Source organism: Schistocerca americana, chromosome 4 (genome assembly GCF_021461395.2).
Source record: "Schistocerca americana isolate TAMUIC-IGC-003095 chromosome 4, iqSchAmer2.1, whole genome shotgun sequence".
Classification (NCBI taxonomy): domain Eukaryota; kingdom Metazoa; phylum Arthropoda; class Insecta; order Orthoptera; family Acrididae; genus Schistocerca; species Schistocerca americana.
In genome coordinates, this window is record NC_060122.1 from 526,935,187 (window position 1) to 526,954,825 (window position 19,639).

The following is a 19,639-nucleotide window of genomic DNA, read 5'->3' on the forward strand; positions in this document are numbered from 1 at the left end:
TCCTATATTACCGAATTGGAAAACTTTGCTGTTTTGAATCTGCGTGAAATCAAAACTCTGCTACAGGGAGAATATAAATTATTTTGATTGCATCGGTCAGACGTACAATGATATACTCTATATGTTGCCGAAATAAAATTAGTAGCCTTTTGGAAATAATTCTTCTAAAACATGACGGATTTATTAGGCGAACTTTATTCTGCAGTAACGCCACTTTACATAAATAGAAACAGTTTTAATATTATCGTAGTTGCATTATCCAAATTAATAGTGCTTACTAAAATATTAGATTTCATGTTAGAAAGCAGTATGGAATCGAAGTACAAGAAATATGAAAGACATACGTAACTGTAATGGTGTATATTAAGTAAACGTAGTAATATACTCTAGATAATTAATTTATATCAACTAGTGGAAATCAAAGTTGAAATTTTCTTCGACGTACAAATTGTATAAAAATGTACTGGAAAAGTGCCGAAAGCGTAAACTATAAATACCTGTTTGTCGCCATGCTTGCATTCAGTACGGTCATACCACCAGCGGTTCTTCAGTTTTGTCAGCTCCCCATTCTCTATTAGCGACAATACCGCCAAATTAATCTCATCCCTGTAAAGCAGCAGTTTGGAACTCATTTATACATTGTGCTACTGTCGATCACTATATGAGATCCTAATAACTTATTATTGCCATAATTTTGTTTTTGCAGGAATATTTTTGAATTTAACTAAGCAATATGTTAACAAATAAAACCATTTCTAATAAAGCTTTCTTTAAATAAAAAACAATGGCGCATCAAAGCATCGACTTATCTTGAAGACGTCAACCAAGTTATGTAGTACGCATAGAGACAAATATTTAGTGTATTTCTTATAACATTTAAATCTATCAATACATAGCAAAAGTATACATTTCATACATATTTATGTCGTTTACTAGTGGCATTCGAGAACTTTTGAAATGACGAAAATTTTGATATGATGCTTCGTTTATTTGCAGTAAATGTGTCACGAAAAAAAAGTTTTTGTTAGATATGGAAGTCAAAACTTCCGGAGTATCTCAGGTTGGGTCACCAGACATTTTCAGGAGAAGTCAATTGAAGAGTGCTGTGACAGTTTATCCTTTCAAATGTAATTTATCCTCCTTGACCTATACATCAAGAAGACCATAAATACTCGTATTTTAAAACGCAGCATATTATACATGCGGGGCAGGTTTCATACTTCTCTGATGTATCTCACGCACAAAACCTTCGTGACCTTCCATGTATACGGTTCAGGGTTTGTGCCGCTGCGAAATGTCGTTCCGTTCATCGCGCAGGAACTTTCATTAAGTGCGAACTTGCAACTTCACCGAAGAGTTCACAACTTCAGTTTATATCTACTTACGATGTCATGTTCGCAGATGAATAACTGTGCGTTTCAGTATAAGAATTACGATATTAACTGATGTTCTAGTAAAACTGAATGCACCACAAAAGAGTCATTCTTTCAGAAGTAGCCACAGCTACATATTTTAGAAAATGTAATAATTATTGATCACCTTACATCGCAAAAAATACTGTCATTTATATCAGCTTGTGACATATTTATTTGTAGGTTACTGTAAAGCGTTACCTGACGTCAACCCTAAGATTGCTTTGATCACCACTCCAAACCACAATGCAGCTCGGTATTTTTCACGATACCAAACACTGCTAGAAGCGTAAAAAGTAAAGACTGACGTATACAAATTGTAAGACTGACTGACAATCGAACTTGAGGAAAAATTGTTAAAGCACCTCACTACGAGTGTTTTTGATGCTGATCGTGTGGGAGTATCGTCCGCGTGATAAGACGTAGCTTTCCTCTCATCCAGGTCCAAAAATTGACGATTCGCTTGCATAACCATATATGTGCTGTAGTTCCCACCTAATTCGATTTATCGCTATCAGATTTATTTAGAGCTTCTTTTCCAAAGACGGATCCGTTTTGTGACTAAGTCTCATCCGATCGGCCTCATGTTTGTGAACAGGAACCTGAAATGAATATTGTTCTAAATTCTGCTCGAATCTGCGCCTGACTATTCGGTCTTGCGACATCGTGCAAAAAGCACTGATATAGTGGACTATTGGCTGTTTCGCGATTTTAGGATCAATGTAAGTATGATCCAAATAATAAAGTTGATGTAACTACAAAGAGTTCTCCCATAGGGCAGCCGGAACTGTACATGACCATTTTCACAAAATGAAGTTATTGAATCAATATTATTTTATTGTAAACTGCATTACTATTGAAAACAAGTCTTCCTTTTGTGACAATTAATATAATTAGTCACTGATAGGCTTACTGCAAAGAAAATGACAAATGTAAACAATATGTCTATGCATCGTGAAAATAAATATAAGTAGATGCTGATCGGTGAGCGTCTAGGATTATCGGTCGCCGGAAACCCATAGGGCGACGTATTGATCTACTTTTCTGTTATGATGCCTTCGTTGTTACTATGAAATCTCTATTTCAGATCTAGATCTACAGCTAAATCTACATCTGTACTCTGCAAAACCATCGTGAGATCAATGGCAGAGAGTACGTCCCACCGCACCAGTTATTAGGGTTTCTTCCTGTCCCATTCACGTAAGGAGCGCGGGAAGAATGCTAGTTTGAATGCCTCTGTCAGTGCACTAATTATTCAAATCTTATCTTCACGATCCCTATGTGAGCTATACGTTGGGGGTAGTGCTATATTCCTAGATTAATCATTTAAGGCCGGTTCCTGAATTACTTTTCTACAGGCTTTCTGGGAATAGTTAACGTGTACCATCAAGAGTCTTCCAGTTCAGTTCCTTCCGTATCTCTGTGACACTCTCCCACGGAAGAAACCTGTCACTATTCGTGCTGCCCTTCTCTGTAGAAGTTCGATATCACCTGTTAGTCTTGTCGGGTACAGGACCCACACACCTGGGCAACATCCTAGTGATCTGTAAGCAATCTCCTTTCGAGTGACTGCACTTCCCCAGTATTCTACCAATAAACCGAAGTCTACTACTGCTTTATCCACAAATGTACCTGGGTGACCATTTGATTTAATATCCCTACAAAGTGCTACACCTAGGTATTTATATGAGTTGGCCGATTACATCACGACTTATTGATATTTATAGGATACTTCGTGTTTTCGTTTTGTGAAGTGCAAAATTTTATATTTATGAACGACCAATAGTTTAGAGGCGGTAGTTTTCTGCATCAGTATTATATCAAGATATGCAGCAAGTATTTATCACTTAAAACATTTTATTTTGGAGCTTAAACTCCTGGCAGGGCCACCCAAGTCAGACAAGTCTCTTTGGCAGGGGTCATAAACAGCGTGAGGAAAAGGCGAACATCAAAGGGAGACGACTCCAACAGAAAAACCACTGTACTGCAATGCCTAAGGTAGCAGCCCTACCACCTAGTTACCCTGGCTGCAAACAGGTATCCCGTAACGCGGGAATTACAGTATTACTCAGAATCTCCAGAAAAAGGCACGCTGGACTCATAAATTTTAGACGGCATTGGCCTAAACCTGCAACAAACGACTTGATATGGCTATATTCAATATTCGCAGTTTCTGTGATTAGGAAGTAGAACACTAAAATGAATTTAAAAAATATTGATTGACTTAGCCATCATAACAGGAACCAGAAAGAAATCAAGAGGTTCTACAACAATATATATGATCTACAGTGAAGTCTCTCGAAACGTAAGGGCCTGTGCTAGAGCAGCTGTTCTGTGAAAGAAAACTTTAAGCAACAACTTTACATCATCGTCAGTGAACGTATAATTCAGGTCAGAATAAAGATACCAAGGGGCTCCTTACCGGTAATGGAGTATATACCCCACAAAAGGGAAGTATGATGACAATGTAGAAATTTACTACATTTTGCAAAGAACCCTATACAACATAAACAAAAATGATTATCTGATAATAGCAGGAGATTTAGATGCAAAGGTAGGTAAGATCCCAGTGTCAAATGTTATTGCTTCTGAAGGGAAAAACACGAAAAGATATAGACTAAACGCGTTCTTGTTAATTAATGAGTTAACGATAACAAACATATTCTTCAGGCGTAAACACATGCACAAACACACATGGTCAGCTAGAGGCTCTGCCACAGCTATAAACTACGTGTCAGCTAATAACAAGGCATCTAATGCAAAAAAATAAAAAAAAAACAAGAGTATTCACATATCCAGATGTGTCTTAAGACTTAATACGAGTAAAATTGCTTAAAAGTTGGAAGGCAGTTTTGACATCTGATAGTTGGGTCCTTCACTTCCTCACAATATATTTTATCTTTTATGAATTGTAATAACTATTCTGTTACTATATTCGAGATCTTGCAATAACATGTTCCAATATACATCGATACCGACACTTTCGCACATTCTTTGGTAAGTTACTGTATCAGTGTTGTCTTTCGTGAGCCAGTTGGTTCTCAGTCAACGTTCGTTAGCGGTTTTCTAAGCCATGTGGCTTTCCTGTTGGAGGGATGTTCGTGCCATTACGTTCTAGTATTTTGGAGTGCTACATATAGTCCAATTGGAGAACTATTTGCTGGTCTGATGAGTTCAATTTGGCACAATACCATCAATCATGATACAGCAGTGATAGCTCAAATGAACAGGAACTGAGTCTTTGCTAAATCTGATATATACAGGGTGAGTCACCTAACATTTCCGCTGGATATATTTCGTAAACCACATCAAATACTGACGAATCGATTCCACAGACCGAACGTGAGGAGAGGGACAAGTGTAATTGGTTAATACAAACCATAAAAAATGCACGTAAGTATGTTTTTTAACACAAACCTATGTTTTTTTAAATGGAACCTCGTTAGTTTTGTTAGCACATCTGAATATATAAACAAATACGTAATCAGTGCCGTTTGTTGCGTTGTAAAATGTTAATTACATCCGGAGATATTGTAACCTAAAGCTGACGCTTGAGTACCACTCCTCCGCTGTTCGATCGTGTGTATCGGAGAGCACCGAATTACGTAGGGATCCAAAGGGAACGGTGATGGACCTTAAGTACAGAAGAGACTGGAACAGCACATTACGTCCACATGCCAACACCTTTTTATTGGTCTTTTTCACTGACGCACATGTACATACATTACTATGAGGGGTGAGGTACACGTACACACGTGGTTTTCGTTTTCAATTACGGAGTGGAATATAGTGTGTCACGACATGTCAGGCCAATAGATGTTTCCCGGCGGAGTCAGGGATTTTCTCTGCCTCGTGATGGCTGGGTGTTGTGTGCTGTCCTTAGGTTAGTTAGGTTTAAGTAGTTCTAAGTTCTAGGGGACTGATGACCATAGATGTTAAGTCCCATAGTGCTCAGAGCCATTTGAACCAATAGATGTTAAATGTGGTGGCCATCATTTGCTGCAGACAATTGCAATCTCTGGCGTAATGAATGTCGTACACGCGGCAGTACATCTGGTGTAATGTCGCCGCAGGCTGCCACAATACGTTGTTTCATATCCTCTGGGGTTGTAGGCACATCACAGTACACATTCTCGTTTAACGTACCCCACAAAAAGAAGTCCAGAGGTGTAAGATCCTATGAAGCGCTGTCCAGCGCCAGCCTAGTGTTAATTGCGGAATGTGCAGGTGCATCATCATGCTGATACCACATACGTCGACGCGTTTCCAGTGGGACATTTTCGAGCAACGTTGGCAGATCATTCTGTAGAAACGCGATGTATGTTGCAGCTGTTTGGGCCCCTGCAATGAAGTGAGGACCAATGAGGTGGTCGCCAATGATTCCGCACCATACATTTGCAGTCCACGGTCGCTGTCGATCTACCTGTCTCAGCCAGCGAGGATTGTCCACGGACCAGTAATGCATGTTCCGTAGATTTACTGCCCCGTGATTTGTGAAACTCGCTTCATTGGTAAACAGGTAGAACTGCAACGCATTCTCTGTTAATGCCCATTGACAGAATTGCACTCGATGATTAAAGTCATCACCATGTAATTGCTGATGTAGCGACACATGAAACGGGTGAAAGCGGTTACGATGCAGTATGCGCATGACACTACTTTGACTCAGTCCACCGGCTCTCGCAATGTCCCGTGTACTCATGTGTGGGTTCATGGCAACAGCAGCTAACACACCAACAGCACCCGTAAGCGAAGTTGACGGTTGAAACACCCGACATGCGCTGCTAGCGCACGTCCTGAGGCTCAGGCGTGAACCCCATGCTGCCCGTAATCGCGATGTGATTGACATGCGTAATCACACTTCCATACATATCAAGAGGTCCGAAACGAATAATACGGTCTGCTGCCATCCTGCATTAACGTCGTACATTCCAGCAGGTGTTTATCCCATAGGCTAGGGGTGATGCGGTTCTGTAACATATCTGTGTACCGCAACGCTAGTCACAAAGTTAACTTCGCTTATCGTCAATCCGTTACTAAAAAGTTAACGCCGTTCAACGTTAAAACTTTACTGTAGATCTAGTGCAAGTGACAGTTAATCATTCACTCGTAATAGTGAAATTCCTTTTGATGGTTTTAGTGAAAAGAGGAAGTGGACTAAAAGTTTTACCGTTGTTTAGGTAAAAATGTTTTGATTTGGGAAGTTCAGGTAGGACATAGAAGATGAATGTAAACATGTTTAACCAATTAGTTTTATTATCACATAATTATCAATGTTATGTTTATCTAATGCGTTAAATGACAAATTGTTGCAAACAAATGTTTCTTAACATCACTGGGTAAAATGGCCCTTTGTAGAAACTTCCACTGTGATACCAGCACTACATACTAAACATAGCGTTCACATCTCATGCTCAAAGTGATGCCCATTGGCTTGCATACATAGGGTCACTCTGCGAATGAAAGATGCCCTACTTCGTGCTACTGTTTCCTCTTTGATGGCTGTACAAGCATCAATAATGCGTTGCTTCATGTCCTCTGGTGTTGTTGGTTCATGTTGGTAAACAGCATCCTTCACTGCTCCCCAAAGAAAATAATCCAGCGGTAAGGTCCGGAGATCTGGCAGGCCACCTAACTGGGCCACCTCGTCCAATCCACCTACCAGGGATCTTACGGTTCAGAAGTCGTCGTGCTCGTAAGGCGTTATGTGCAGGGCATCCGTCATGCTGATACCACATGACCATTCTCCGGTTCAGAGGCACGGTGTCCAAGAGAACAGGAAGATTGTGTCGTATAAATCTGGAGTAATGTCTGCTATTTTGGATGCCATTTATAAAGAAAGGTCCAATGATGGTATCTCCAATAATCCCACACCAAACATTAACTTTCCACGGACGTTGATGCTCTACCTGACGGAGCCATTTTGGATTGTCTGCGGACCAATAATGCATATTCCTCATATTGACAATTCCTTTGTTGGAGAATGATGTCTCGTCGGTAAAGAGAACATCTGCAAAAAAAAAAAATTGGATTAGTCAGAAGTTTTTGCTGAGCCCAGCGACAAAATATTACCCTATTGCGGAAGTCATTTCCATGAAGATCCTGGTGTAAATGAACATGGTAAGGACGAAATTTATGACGTTTAAGAATACGCTGTGCACTTGATTTCGACACACCAACTTCACGTTCAATTTGAAGTGTGCTGATTTGAGGATTCACAGCTATGGTAGCGAGCACAGCAACTTCAGCACGTTCATCTGTGCGTGTTCTAGGACGATGTCGAGGTCTTGGATTTAAGCTTCCCGTTTCACGTAGACGAGATCTGAGACGACCAAACATCCGGCGCGAAGGCGATGGCTTGTCAGGGAATCGTCTTCTGTACAGTCGTTCTGCCTGAACAGCATTTCGTCCACATACAACAGGGTACAGTACAGGTATGTAGAGTAGGGTAGAAAACAGACATATTAACTTAATAATTACAATGTTCGCTAACAGTACTATCAACAAACAAGCAATCTCATAACGTACTTCCCGTCAACGTACATTCTCCATAGATCAGCAGCATTTCTACCATATCTTCATGTGTGTACATTATACTGTTCAGTATAAGTTCCACAACACAACGTTTATTCACAATGTGTACTACCTCCGTGCCGTCACTAGATTACTCTGATGCACGACTACACTGGCAAGCGGTGTACTGCACGCCAAAGCAACAACAAATGGGATGCTCGGTGTGTGGTGGAGTACAGGAGTTTGCATGGGTCGCAAATCATAAACAAGGCGAAGTGGTAACTGTGGCAGTAGTGGGAACTACGTTGGACACCTTATTTTGGGTGTGCAGGATAAATAAGACAACCTGACGGGTGTACACCGATCGGTACTGGTTCTTATTGTGTACGTAGATACGTAAAACGTACAAGAGGGAAACCATTATGTGCTTATGAGAATTGATGGCAGCAGACCGTATTATTCGTTTCGGACCTCTTGACAAGTACGGAGGTGTGATTACACATGTCAGCCACATTGCAATTACGGGCAGCATGGGGTTCACGCCTGAGCCTCAGGACGTGCGCTAGCAGCGCACGTCCGGTGTTTCAAGCGTCAACTTCGCGTCTCAATATCTCGGGATGTAATGGGAATATTGCGATGCAATCAGCGCCATTGTGTATGTGCTTTGTCATGCTATGGATTTCTGAAGAAAAGATATAGAAGGTCCATTTAAGAAAACATAAGTTTGTGTTAAAAAACACACATGCTTTCGTTTTAGATTGTTTCCAAATACGTACATTCATGGGCCCCAGCCCTACATTGATACCGGTGAAAATCGTTTTCCAATAGCTGTTATTGTTCCAGAGATATTTTGGGTGGACAAGATAGCTGGGACACCCTGTATATACACTCCTGGAAATGGAAAAAAGAACACATTGACACCGGTGTGTCAGACCCACCATACTTGCTCCGGACACTGCGAGAGGGCTGTACAAGCAATGATCACACGCACGGCACAGCAGACACACCAGGAACCGCGGTGTTGGCCGTCGAATGGCGCTAGCTGCGCAGCATTTGTGCACCGCCGCCGTCAGTGTCAGCCAGTTTGCCGTGGCATAAGGAGCTCCATCGCAGTCTTTAACACTGGTAGCATGCCGCGACAGCGTGGACGTGAACCGTATGTGCAGTTGACGGACTTTGAGCGAGGGCGTATAGTGGGCATGCGGGAGGCCGGGTGGACGTACCGCCGAATTGCTCAACACGTGGGGCGTGAGGTCTCCACAGTACATCGATGTTGTCGCCAGTGGTCGGCGGAAGGTGCACGTGCCCGTCGACCTGGGACCGGACCGCAGCGACGCACGGATGCACGCCAAGATCGTAGGATCCTATGCAGTGCCGTAGGGGACCGCACCGCCACTTCCCAGCAAATTAGGGACACTGTTGCTCCTGGGGTATCGGCGAGGACCATTCGCAACCATCTCCATGAAGCTGGGCTACGGTCCCGCACACTGTTAGGCCGTCTTCCGCTCACGCCCCAACATCGTGCAGCCCGCCTCCAGTGGTGTCGCGACAGGCGTGAATGGAGGGACGAATGGAGACGTGCGTCTTCAGCGATGAGAGTCGCTTCTGCCTTGGTGCCAATGATGGTCGTATGCGTATTTGGCGCCGTGCAGGTGAGCGCCACAATCAGGACTGCATACGACCGAGGCACACAGAGCCAACACCCGGCATCATGGTGTGGGGAGCGATCTCCTACACTGGCCGTACACCACTGGTGATCGTCGAGGGGACACTGAATAGTGCACGGTACATCCAAACCGTCATCGAACCCATCGTTCTACCATTCCTAGACCGGCAAGGGAACTTGCTGTTCCAACAGGACAATGCACGTCCGCATGTATCCCGTGCCACCCAACGTGCTCTAGAAGGTGTAAGTCAACTACCCTGGCCAGCAAGATCTCCGGATCTGTCCCCCATTGAGCATGTTTGGGACTGGATGAAGCGTCGTCTCACGCGGTCTGCACGTCCAGCACGAACGCTGGTCCAACTGAGGCACCAGGTGGAAATGGCATGGCAAGCCGTTCCACAGGACTACATCCAGCATCTCTACGATCGTCTCCATGGGAGAACAGCAGCCTGCATTGCTGCGAAAGGTGGATATACACTGTACTAGTGCCGACATTGTGCATGCTCTGTTGCCTGTGTCTATGTGCCTGTGGTTCTGTCAGTGTGATCATGTGATGTATCTGACCCCAGGAATGTGTCAATAAAGTTTCCCCTTCCTGGGACAATGAATTCACGGTGTTCTTATTTCAATTTCCAGAAGTGTATATATATATATATATATATATATATATATATATATGGTCATATTCTGAGATATATATATATCTCATAATATGACCAAAAACTAGTACCTGAAATATTGCGAAAATCGAAACTACTGTTGATGTGCAATATTCACAGAATGAATTGGTAGTCAGCGGCTGGTATTGTTAGCTAATAAACAGATTGCAATAATACTTAGGAAGTGTAATTTTATGCAAATGTACTTTATTTACATGGAACGATGCATATTGACATTAACAGGATCAAAGCAGGATAAACTAGAACGTCAGTAGTGTTTATTGAAGGATTCTAGTGCGAGTAGTTTACGAGATATCGAATTTTGAAAAGTTTCCACAGCAGCACTTGTTTGTTGCAATCAACCTGCGAAGTTAATAGGTTCGATGTTTTTATGTTTTCTTGCAGAGAGCTTGTTCGTTCATTGAGTGCAACTGCGACTTCCTAGTCAGCATGTCACAATCCAAGCATTAACTGAGATGCTCATGGTGTGTCGAGAGTGTAGAAAGAAGGCCGTTCGTTCTCGTACAGCATATTCGGCAAGATGTCCCAGTACACGTCAACCATCTCGGCAGTTATTTATCAACCTCTTCAACCAGTTACGTGAAAGTCGTAGTGCAATATCTAGACAACGTAACAGAAGGAGACAACTGACAACAGAAGAGGGGCAAATGAATGTTCTTGCTGCTCTTGCAGCTGATCCGATCGTTAGCTCACGAGCAATTAGCATGAGTCAGGCAAGGGTCCTACACATTTTCCATCGATATAGATTCCATCCTTATTACATTTACCTCCATCGAGAGCTCCAGGCAAGTGTATTATAAGAATCGCGTTAAATTCTGTATATGGGCATTAAGACAGGATACCCCGGATGCATTATTGCATTATGTACCTTGTTTAGTGATTAAGCCACGTTTACCACTTATGACCGGGTAAACCACAGAAACATGTCCTACTGGTTCGTTGACAATTCCCGTTGGCTTGGTTAGGTGGAACGTCTGTGTCCGTGTAACGTAAACGTGTGGTGTGGGATAGTGCACCATCAGCTCATTGGTCCGTTATTTATAGACGGAACACTGAATGCGCACAAGTAACGCAGCCTCCTGAAAGTCCATCTTCCATGCTAGAAGACATACCTCAACAGACTGGGAGGAGCCTGAGGTACCAAGATAATGGCTGTCCAGCCCATAGTGCACGAACTGCTTCATCATGGCTTCACGAATTGTTTCCAAATCGTTGGATTAGACACAGAGGACCTGTACCTTGGCCGGCCAGTTCCCCTGATTTGAAGCCTGTAGAAGTATACTGTGGGGAAAGCCAAAAGACGCTATCTACAAGGACATACCACTGACACTTGATAATATGCAGATACGTACGTATAACTGCAGCCTTCATCTTCGCTGAAATGTGCAGCAGTCGTTTCATGACAGACTGGAAGTGTGTATTTCCACCGCCGTTGGCCATTTAGAACACAACCTGTGATGGTGAATTGTTCCGTTACTGGTCACAATTCGCGTAACTAATGTACGCACTTATTTTCTTTTTTTTAGTGTGTGCCACTATGGGTATTGTACTCACATAAGCGTGTTTGTGGGAACTTCCCAATAATAGATATATCGTAAAGACTGGCACTAGAATCCTGCAACAAATAGCGCTGACATTCTAAATTATCCTACTTTTAGTTTGATAGTGTCAATACACACTGTTACATTTAAAAAAGTGTATGTTTGCTCAAAAAATACACTTTATAAGTATTATTACAATCTGTTTATTGGCCAACACTGGGAGCTCCTGACCACCGAACCATTCTGTGAAAACTCCACTTCAATAGCACACTCCATTTCTGCAATATTAGGATACAAGTTTTATGTGGAATAGACCTGAACATGGGAACTACAGTGGTGCATGTTATAAATTGTTCGGTAGTATTTTAACAATATGACCATCAGCAATCGCTGAAACTTATCGTATGCCCAGTACGCTTTCTGCTAAGGGAGAACATCTCTGGCCTCTATCTTCACTATGGCACAACTTACATAAAAACACAGTGAATTCAGTTTATCAACTTTTCTTGCCTTCATTGACTACGTAAAGGTTTTTGGAAAAGTCGGCGGTCGCTGAACATTGCTTGTCGGAAAATCACGCTATGGAGTACGAACGCACGAGGATTCTGGTACAGACGTCGAGATACTGGGACAGCGTTGTTAGAGAGCCCATCGAAATTCGCACCAGTAACAACCTCATAAACCGTGACTGTGGCTATAATCTTAGCAAGGCTTGGGAACCAGCGATTGGGTTAATCAAGAGTAAATCGAGCAAACGTATAGTTGTGACGACCACGGCGGACTGAGCCATCACATCGACGTCATCTCAGACGACGTCGCAATCTGTTCCACCACGCGACCGTGGCGCGGGGCGCGGACGGTGGAGGGAGCGCGCCGCGGGCGGAGAGTATTTAAATCGGCCGCCGCCGCGACCGAATCCAGTTCCCTCTGAGCAGCCATAGCGTACGGATCTCCGTGCCGGTACGTTCACAGGAGCTCAGTCCGTCAGTTCACCTGATGATGGCGACATGTATGATCGCCGAAATATTGTGCCCGTTGGACACTGTAGGACGACAGTACACCCGTGGGTATTTTGATTATAATTAAATAGAATTACACACCTCCAGTAATCTAATTAAAAATAAAAAGTACGGTTATGTGAAAGACAAGTAGTGGAAAGGTTATGTTGGCTACACTACGAAACACAAACAACAACACATACTTGAAGAACAAAAACAAACAGAATACAGTGAGGTGCAGAAAAATGTGTTGTCAAAAACATAAAAAATGCCCAGTGCTGCAGAGTATCTAAAAATTAGACCAAAATTATTAATGTCTAACTCAGAAAAACAACGGTGTGCTAGCACAGGGCATTTCCGTACGTACGCGAGAAATCAGCCGAAAAATCACCGTAAGTACAAATCAACCTACTCATAACGAACTGTTTTTCGATCTAAATCAAAATGTATATAACTTAATTACAGACCACGGATTACGCTTTAGCTCAATAAAGCGAAATGCGTCAGGTGAAAAAAATCACCCATTTTCATAGGTGCAGTGACAGAACAAAAATACCCTCAAGAATTATAAAGCAACTACGGACACTACGAGCACACAAATGAAGAATTTACGTTAATGCTCTGTACTCCCCATATTTTCTCCAGATCTTAATGGTTGATTACGTTTGATAGCTCTCCGTCCAACAGGTTCTTGAGCGGCCAATACGTTTTCAAGCGAGTGAGTGGAATATCTTCGATCGTGACTGAGAGGCAGAGTCTAGCCAGAAAAACAAGACGAATTTCTTGTTGTCGTATCCCCATAATCACTCGACTCAGAAAGCGTAATTTGGCTTTCTTCAGGTGGAGTTTCTCCCGTCAACGGGCTCACATTATCTTTCAACATACCAGTATAGCGTAAGTTTAACCACAGCACATCCGGCTCTGGACCTACTTTGTCCATAGATGTTGAAGTATTTCTAAACTCCACGAACAATTTTTATTCTTATCAGTACCGTATCAGGAAACATTGTATAACCTACGTGTAAATTTCAATGGGCAACTCAAGTGGACGAAAAATACTGACGCCATGTACAGGAAGTCTTTCACTTGTTCCTATGCCTCCAAAAGTTCTACATTTACATTTCTTAACGTGATGATGATGATGATGTCCTATGTTCAGAGGAGAGTAGGGGACGATACATCCATTTTATGTACAGTACTTAATTTTGTATCTACACCTCCTGCCGAACCTATACTAGGATATTACGATGTAATCTAACCAGACAGGAGAAGCTGAACAAATGGTAGAACTAGCCTCGAAGGTCTGTATGTGATACATCCGCAACACCCGTTTCTGTGACCACGTCACCCAGTTGGGGTGTTCGCCGACAAGTCACGTGACCTCCTACGTACGGCTACTTCTTCGACACCTCAATGCACGTGTATCCCCTCAAGTGTCAACAGAGAACGAGTCATCATACTCGCAACACAAGGTCTCACTTGTCTAGAATCCCAGCCTTGCTGATTCATACAACTAAAACTTTCGCAAACTCCGCCTCTGTTGATGCTGGCTATATCTTGAATAAGCTACGCTTCTCCCTTCGCACGATTCATTGCATTACTGACTCACCCACTGTCAAACAACACCTGAAAAATTAACGCATATGGCCTTTTTTCTCTGTCACAAAAGGGTCCTATCTTTTCCCAGTTATTATTTCCGTTTCTGTCCCTTATAGTCATTATTTGTGTATTTGTGATGTTGCTTCTTGCTGTGCGTGCTGGGAGTAAGCTCTGTCTGCTGAGTACCAGCTCCTGTATGTCTGAACACCTTCTTCACCCTCACAGACAACGCCACAGCTTGCCAGAATGCAAATTCGTTATGGTTCAGTAGCCTGTCAAAACGTAATTCGAAACATACTGTAAACAAATTAACTCTTGTATAAGAGGGTCACCATGAAGCTTTATTACCTTGAAAATAAAGAAAGAAAAACGTGGTGTTGCTCATGTCAGAGTCCGAGCATTGAAGCTGCACATTTACTAACGTGTTACGGTGATGTGTCTACAATGATGCTCAGTGAAACACTTCTTACCAGTGCATAAAATGTATTTTTATTTCTTTAAGAGACAGAATACCGAAGAAAGTTTCCTACTGACATTATCCTAATGCAACCATATTTACTCAAAAGATACTCTCGTTCTGGCGAAAAACATCCTGGTGCCAAGGCACGATTGAAGTCTGTCCCACGATTTTAGACACTGAACTGCTGTAAGGAGTGTGTCACAACTCTCCATTACGTTGAGCACAATATAGTCAACCCTATTTGAATTCGTAAGCACTCAGTTATCGATAGCAACAATCTGAGGGCGGAACATGGGAGCGCGATTCTAGGCACTGCTGTGAGACGAGGTTGCCTGCGAGAGGGGAAGTAGTAGTATCGGTCAAGAGCTCGGAGACAGAACACCTGTTACACTGCCCTCAACTCGGTGATGGCAGATCAAATTCGCAAGCATAGCGCAAAAGCAATTGCAGGGTTAGCCTCTTGATTCTTAGTCCGAGTTTGCAATAATCCTACGTTTTGATTGTCAGTTAAAGAAACCTCTTTATCCTCCCAAAAACAATAATTATTCTCCACATCTATATAATATGCTGTGGCTACTAAATGTTAGTGTAGCTTTGAAATTGAAATAATTTGTTAATCCGGTACTCAGCCATTATTGACATACATGTCATTTTCTTTGCCATTATTAGTATTTGCTCATGATGATTCTAAAGTTTTAAATGGACTTAATTAATGAAAGCCCTTTTCAAAAGTTATTTAATAGTTAACAGGACCTAGGAATACTCATTTTCATTAAATTAATTCTTAATAACAACAAGCTTTAGCCGCTGCTGCTGCATGTTGCTGCGAATTTCTGTAAACCACATGGAAAAAGGCAGTCATCTAAAGAGGTGAGTGCAAAACGTAGGGCCAAAACAGAGACACTGATACATCACAACATGTCATGGACTCTAATCCAGTAAATTCCGTTGCGCAAGTCAGATTCTGTGTCACTTGTAAATTTTTGTTTAAAAACACACTCAGATAGCTTATCCAAATGTTAGTTTTTAGTTTTTCATGTAACGATCTGTTTGAGAGCTTAAAGAACAGTGAAACTGACACTCACATAATACGCACACGGTGTTATGCGGGTTAGATTCCGTGTACTGGTAGCTGCGGTATTGGTTGCATATACGTTACACTGTTCGATTGTGATCTGAATCAAAAGGTGACCGTAAAATCCCCTATCACAAGCCAGACCCTTGTCACAGACAATAATGTTTTATTATTTTTAACTTAAAATATACACGTCTCCCTTTAATAGAAGCCCTCATCTTTCCCTCTTTTTGATCTTTCTTATTAAAGTGTAACAATTACCTGTAATTTTAAAATCCAGATAAGTGAGTCTAGAATTCATACAGCGAAGGATCCGTACAAAGTCAAAGTATCTGGAAAGTTCATCCATTCCGATAATCGACAGTCCCGGCGATTTTTGCCTATTATCGACACTGGTACAGACAAATTATCAGTCCCGAAAATTCTAAGATATTTTAGAATGCTTTAATTTTAAGTTTGTAGTCGTGTAACAAATGACAAAAGAACTATTTTTGTGTGATATAATTACAAATTAACGGTTTTCGGATATTTTCCTTTAGTTCATACGGTGAAACTTTCATGTCAAATTTCATGATTACAGACTTTGATGAGTGAGTCTGCGAGTATCAAAATATGTGATACAAGTTTTCGTATCTTTTGATTGTAATGACCTAGATGCTTACAATTATTACACTGCCCACATGCCTTAGACTTTCGTGTGTGACATAAATATCAACTTGATACGCGTTACTGCTAGTGAGGTAAAGAGGTTTAACTGCAGGCTGGACATTCAGTCGGACGACAAAAAAATACGTATACATAATGACAAAGTATATAAAATATAATACATTTATATACGCATATAATAAAAAATTAAAAATTTTCGGATTTTTTCTTTCAATTGTAGAGTGAAACCTTGTTTGTTGCCAATTTCATGATTCCGGGTCAACGGGATACAAATTATGTGACGTAAATGGCCGTACTGTTGATTGCATTAACTTAGAAGTTTCAGTTTTTTACACCGCCAAGGGACCGTAGACCGTAGTATGTAGCACAGATTTTTACTTGATACGTCTACCCTTTCTAGAGAAGGAGTTTTCTTAACAATCGGACTGACAGACAGACAAACAGACGGCCAACAAAGTAATTCTAATCGGTTCCGTTTTTAGCGATCGAAGTACGGGGCTGTAAAAATGAAATAAACTGTGACAATAGCTCGTACGCCTCAACTAAGTGCAGCATCACAGCGCCTGTTACCTTAAGGGCGATCCCAATGGCGTCGCGATACCGAAGCCCTTGGCGTCCAGGTTGCGGCCGACCTTCATGGTGTCGCAGGGCTCCCTCTCATTGATGTAGTCGTTCTTAGGGGACTCGATCAGCAGCGCGTACTTCCCTTTCGACGTACGCACTCTTCGGATGCCCTCGTCGTACGTTCGCACGAACACGTGCTTGCGGGAGTTCATGAACTCCCACATTTTGCTGTACAGCGTGATCTGCGACCTCTGTGTTGCAGTGAAAGAAGCAGGTAAATACAGGTGTAGTATTTCACTGGTATATGAATTCCTTAAAATTTCGTGAGAAATGTTAAAGGAAAGCTATTAGTAGGTTTCGAGCAATACTAAATCCTTGACAAATGAGTAATTACGGGGGCTATTCGGAAAGTATTGTCAGATCCGACGTAAAATGCAAACCACAGTGAAAATCAAAAATTCTTTATTCGCAACAGTTAGCCACCCTTTCCAGCTACCTCTCTAAATAGTCGCCGCTCCGACTCAGAAATTTGTCGTGGCGTTGTACAAACTTTCTGGTACCCTCGTCACAGAAAGCAGCCGCCTGTGCTTTCCGCCAATTCTGTGCGCTGGTCTGCGTTTCGCTGCCTGTGCAAAAATGTCTTCGTAGCCAGCGGTTCATGTGAGCAGAGATGAACAACGGAGAGAGCCAATCAAGGGTTGTATTGTGGATGATCAAAAACTTACCATCGAAAACGCTGCAGGAGCGTCTTCATTGCCCCTGCACAATGCGGCTGAAAATAGTTTTAAAGAAAGAAAACGCATGACATTTATGTTATGTGGGCTGCATACCATCAGGTAAAATCTCTCTCCAGATCCACACACTTGGGGGAAGACACTGTTGTTTTAGGAATTTCTATGTGATGAGTTTTCGCTCTGAGCCGGCCGGTGTGGCCGTACGGTTCTAGGCGCTTCAGTCTGGAACCGCGTGACCGCTACGGTCGCAGGTTCGAATCCTGCCTCGGGCATGGATGTGTGTAATGTCTTAAGGTTAGTTAGGTTTAATTAGTACTAAGATCTAGGCGACTGATGACCTCAGAAGTTAAGTCGCATAGTGCTCAGAGCCATTTGAACCATTTTTCGCTCTGAACTGAGAAGACCAACGTGAAGCGGTCGACAGGCACACTAAAGACACTGTCCAACACGTCTGTACAAAGTTCCATCAGATATTCACAGTTTCCATTTCGCGCCTAATCTGACCTTACTTTCCTAAAATATGAACTGCGCCCGTCAGGCCTTCCGATACCTCATTTTCTTTCTAAGCAGGTACGCACGTACAAAGCAGACACATTTACATGCACAAATCAAATAAAATAATTTTGTGTGTGTTAAATTTAAAAATGTTTTTGCTGACGCCTGCTCCTTTATACATACTCGTGCACCTCTCATACTCGCGTCCTGGTTGGCGAACCTGACAACACAGGTAAGAGGTAGACATTACTTTATAAAGTATTCCAAGTCAGTTAAATACAGAAAAGGAACATGAACACTCTGTTTTCGAACATTTTTCCATTTCGCCCCCTCTTATTCCCATCCCACCCCTAAGGATTTTTTATCCCCACAGTATTTTGTAAACAGAGGGCGATCAGGAAGTTTCTGTTTGAGGGCATTACAGCAGCGTATGCAATGTAGCGCGACTCTGCTGCCGGTGTATAAGTACCGACATGTAGACGAAGGATTTGTGTGTCATTCGTGTCTTTTCGACGTGTTTGCTGTAAATGCGGAAACGTAATGGCGACGTTAATACCAAATGTCTCCAAATAGGACCAGCGAGCTAATTTTATTATCTTTGCTGTCGAAGGTTATACACCAGTAGACAACCATTGGCCAAAGAAGAATGTGTACGGTGCGACAGGTCTGTAGAAAACCACCATTGTGCAATGACGCACCAAGAGATGTTGCTGCTTCCTGATAACGCATGTCCCCATATCGCATATGTCGAAACACAGAAGTTATGGTAATTCAAATGAGAGACACTCGAGCACCTTCCCTGAAGTGCTGGTCCTTCCCCATGCGATTATCACGCCGTCCGTTCCTTAGAAAAGTCCTCGAAGGGCTCTCAATTTATATTGAAGGAGGATGTGCAGTAGGCAGTTATGGACTTCTTCACGCATCAGACGGGTATCATCAACGTGTCGCGTCGGTGGGATTATTACCTCACTGCTCATGGCGATTTTCCCTGACTGACATACCGATTCTGGAATGCACGGCCTTCGAATGTAAACTTTCCGATCGCCCCTTATACTTTTATGCCACTCCTTATCATCCCCACCCCCAACCATATGGATGCTAGGGCTGTTTTCCTGTCATGGTATTTTTTCCCATAATACTTGTACTACGTTTGGTACAAACTATTTCAGCCGTTACAGAGATATGTTGATATGTCACTGTCTTTGCAATCATTGCTACCATGCATAGCCCCACTCC

General features: G+C 42.3%; 1 protein-coding gene across 1 annotated transcript in view; it reads right to left on the bottom strand.

Moving 5' to 3' along the window:
- LOC124612968 (glutamate receptor 1-like) overlaps positions 1–19,639 on the bottom strand; it is a 1,095,838-nt gene that overhangs the window by 30,624 nt on the left and 1,045,575 nt on the right. Inside the window, exons 15-16 of the mRNA XM_047141496.1 lie at positions 17,181–17,425; positions 498–606 (exon numbers count right to left, since the gene is read on the bottom strand). Coding sequence (XP_046997452.1) covers positions 498–606; positions 17,181–17,425 — 354 coding nt within the window. The remainder of the gene's footprint in view (positions 1–497; positions 607–17,180; positions 17,426–19,639) is intronic.